This window comes from Aplysia californica, unplaced genomic scaffold (assembly GCF_000002075.1).
Source record: "Aplysia californica isolate F4 #8 unplaced genomic scaffold, AplCal3.0 scaffold00527, whole genome shotgun sequence".
Lineage (NCBI taxonomy): Eukaryota > Metazoa > Mollusca > Gastropoda > Aplysiida > Aplysiidae > Aplysia > Aplysia californica.
Genome location: NW_004797797.1, coordinates 252,826 through 255,322, shown reverse-complemented (window position 1 = coordinate 255,322; position 2,497 = coordinate 252,826). Strand labels below are relative to the sequence as shown.

The 2,497-nt window shown below is 39.0% G+C and overlaps 1 protein-coding gene across 1 annotated transcript in view; it reads left to right on the top strand.

Annotated features, from left to right (window-relative positions):
- Positions 1–434: 434 nt before the first annotated feature.
- Positions 435–2,497, top strand: part of LOC101847365 (transmembrane protease serine 3) — a gene marked incomplete at its 3' end in the record, with an annotated part of 15,985 nt that continues 13,922 nt past the window's right edge. The window contains 2 exon segments of the mRNA XM_013086965.1: positions 435–553; positions 2,395–2,473. Of these exon segments, the coding sequence (XP_012942419.1) occupies positions 490–553; positions 2,395–2,473 (143 nt within the window).

Genomic DNA, 2,497 nt, shown 5'->3' with positions numbered 1-2,497 from the left:
TGTGTGTGTGTGTGTGTGTGTGTGTGTGTGTGAAGTTAACTGAGAAACATTGATTGAATCCGCAAAAGTGTAAATTTCCATCTCCCAAAACCTCTCAAGCTATGGAAGTCACCAAACTTTGGCGGCCATTTTCTTTATAATTTTTCCTCTTAAAACCAAGTGACCCCAACGTTTGTCAGTAACAAATAATATCGACGTATGTTCAAAATAGATGGGAATTATATATATTTTTTTGCATTGAATGCAAGACAAATAAACAAAAGAAAAGATGACACCACTAACTCCACATGTCCCAAAATTACCGGCGCCGCCTGATTCCACCATGTCGTGCCACAAAATACATACCAGTGATTCCAAAAACCACGTGACGCACACACGTAGTGTTATAGTTTGCACACTTTTCCAGCGTATAAATGTCAGCGATTCCAGCTGTATTCCTCTACAGAGCAGCAGAAGTTGCCTCCTTTTTGTTTTCTGTCCCTGGTCAGAATGTTTTCCTTTCTCATCCCTGTGGCACTGTGTGTGGCCCTCACCGCTTCCTACGCCGAGGCGGGTTAGTACATTTGTCTCATGACTTTTTTTTGGTTTGTTTTAGTAGAGGTTTTACGGTGCTAGCAACTGCAAAACATCATAATATGAGCATTAAGGGGTGGATGTCAACAGAGAACTCCTTACTACAGCAGGGAATCAGACTTACTCTGTTCACCTCTCTAGCTTCAACCTCACAATGTCTGCTTCGACTACCAAGGCACACCCGGAAATAGTGGGTCACAAGAGTGTGATAAACATACGAAAGAAGTAGAGGAAAAATGACAATAGTAAGGATTAAGAAAGAAAAAGCAGCAGTTCCCTGTTGCAGTTCAGGCACAGTTATGAGCATGACATTGATGAATCAGACCATTTACAAGCCCATTTTGAGTGCGTGTAAGTCGCTTCTAGCACTGTGTGCTTTCCGGGAAGCCTTGACTGTTTTTAAGTTGAGTTCTAAGGGCTGCTAGGGTAATAATAGTTGAAAAAAAATCAATGCTATACAGTCCTTGCATGGGCAAGCTTGGCAAAATGCGTTAAACGATTCCAAAGAATAAATAAATGTATCTATGCCCTGAAAAATGTCGCACTTTTCGGTAAAACTATTTTTGAGCAACAGCGTAAAATGTCCGAAAATCCTTGTCAAGAATTTAGTTCCACCAGAAAACACACGTTTCACCATTAAAAAAAAACTTTTTAAAAAGTCGAAATATATTTTTTTTTAAATTGTAAGACCTAGTAATGAAAAAAAATAATTTTAATTTAATTTTTTTTTTGCAACATGTTGTATTTTATCCAAACGTTAAAAATGTGCTAGAACTTCGTTGTTGCTTTTTTCTCCTAACTTTGTTTCTTTTTCCACACGTGTTACAAAATGTAGCATATCTTTAAAAGAACTCAAATGTTTGAAAAAGTTCTAAAACAGCGTGCTCAGCATGAAATTGGTTACAAGAATATGCCCTTATTTCAACATCTAAAATTTTCGGCTACGTGAATGCTTCTCCAGGCACACAGACAAATAGTAGGTGGAAAACGTTTACAATACCCAAACTCTCAAAACTGAGGCTAAAAGTGATCCAATAACATAATAATATTTTTATATCACACATGAACATTTCATGAGATAAATTATTCCATCTATTGCTTGTTGATGAGCCACAGACTATATGTGAGACGTGCTGACGAAATGAATTACTTCTCGCAATCCCAAAATGGAGATATTGGCCCAAAATCATCACATGGAAGCCATCCTAACACAGTATGCCAAAGGCCCAGGAAGTTCTCTCGCTAAAAGGACAATCCCCAATGTCGGGATCGGATGCGGGAGCAATTTTATTTTACTTTACATTTATGTCCCGAGTGGTGGAATCAAGCGCTCGTCAATTCTTCTGCATTTTGGGCTTAATAGGTGTCATCTTAAAGTCTATTTATTTGACTTTCTTTTGGTGAAAAAATATCCATCTATGTTGAAGAGAAGTCGTAATAATTGCGGTTGAAGGAGACCAGGGTTCCCTGGTTTCAGAGGTAAAATTAGTTAGAAAATAGCCGTCAAAGTTTGGTAACTCCCATAGCCTGAGAGTCCTTGGAAACTGCAAATTTACATTTTCGTGCCTTTAACTAACTTTATTCCTTAAAATCCACTTATAGGAATGTTTTTTTGAGTTGACGTACAATGTGTTGAGCGCCCCCTCCCCCTCCCCCACCTCCCCCCAAACCCAAAAGTGAAATTTAAAAAACCCCCAGACAAATATGTCCAAACTGGCCGAAAAAAAGCGGATTTCTTCGATTTCATTTTTTAAAAACTGGCGCTTGATTTCACCACGATGCCTCACATTTATTTCTATAAATTATGATAATTCTCTTCAGCCTGCAGCGGTCACACTGATGGTGTGTGCGTCAACGCCATCTTAGGGGAGTGTCCAGAGGGCACCTACTTCAGCTACAGGTGAGACTGTGTGTGTATGTGGGG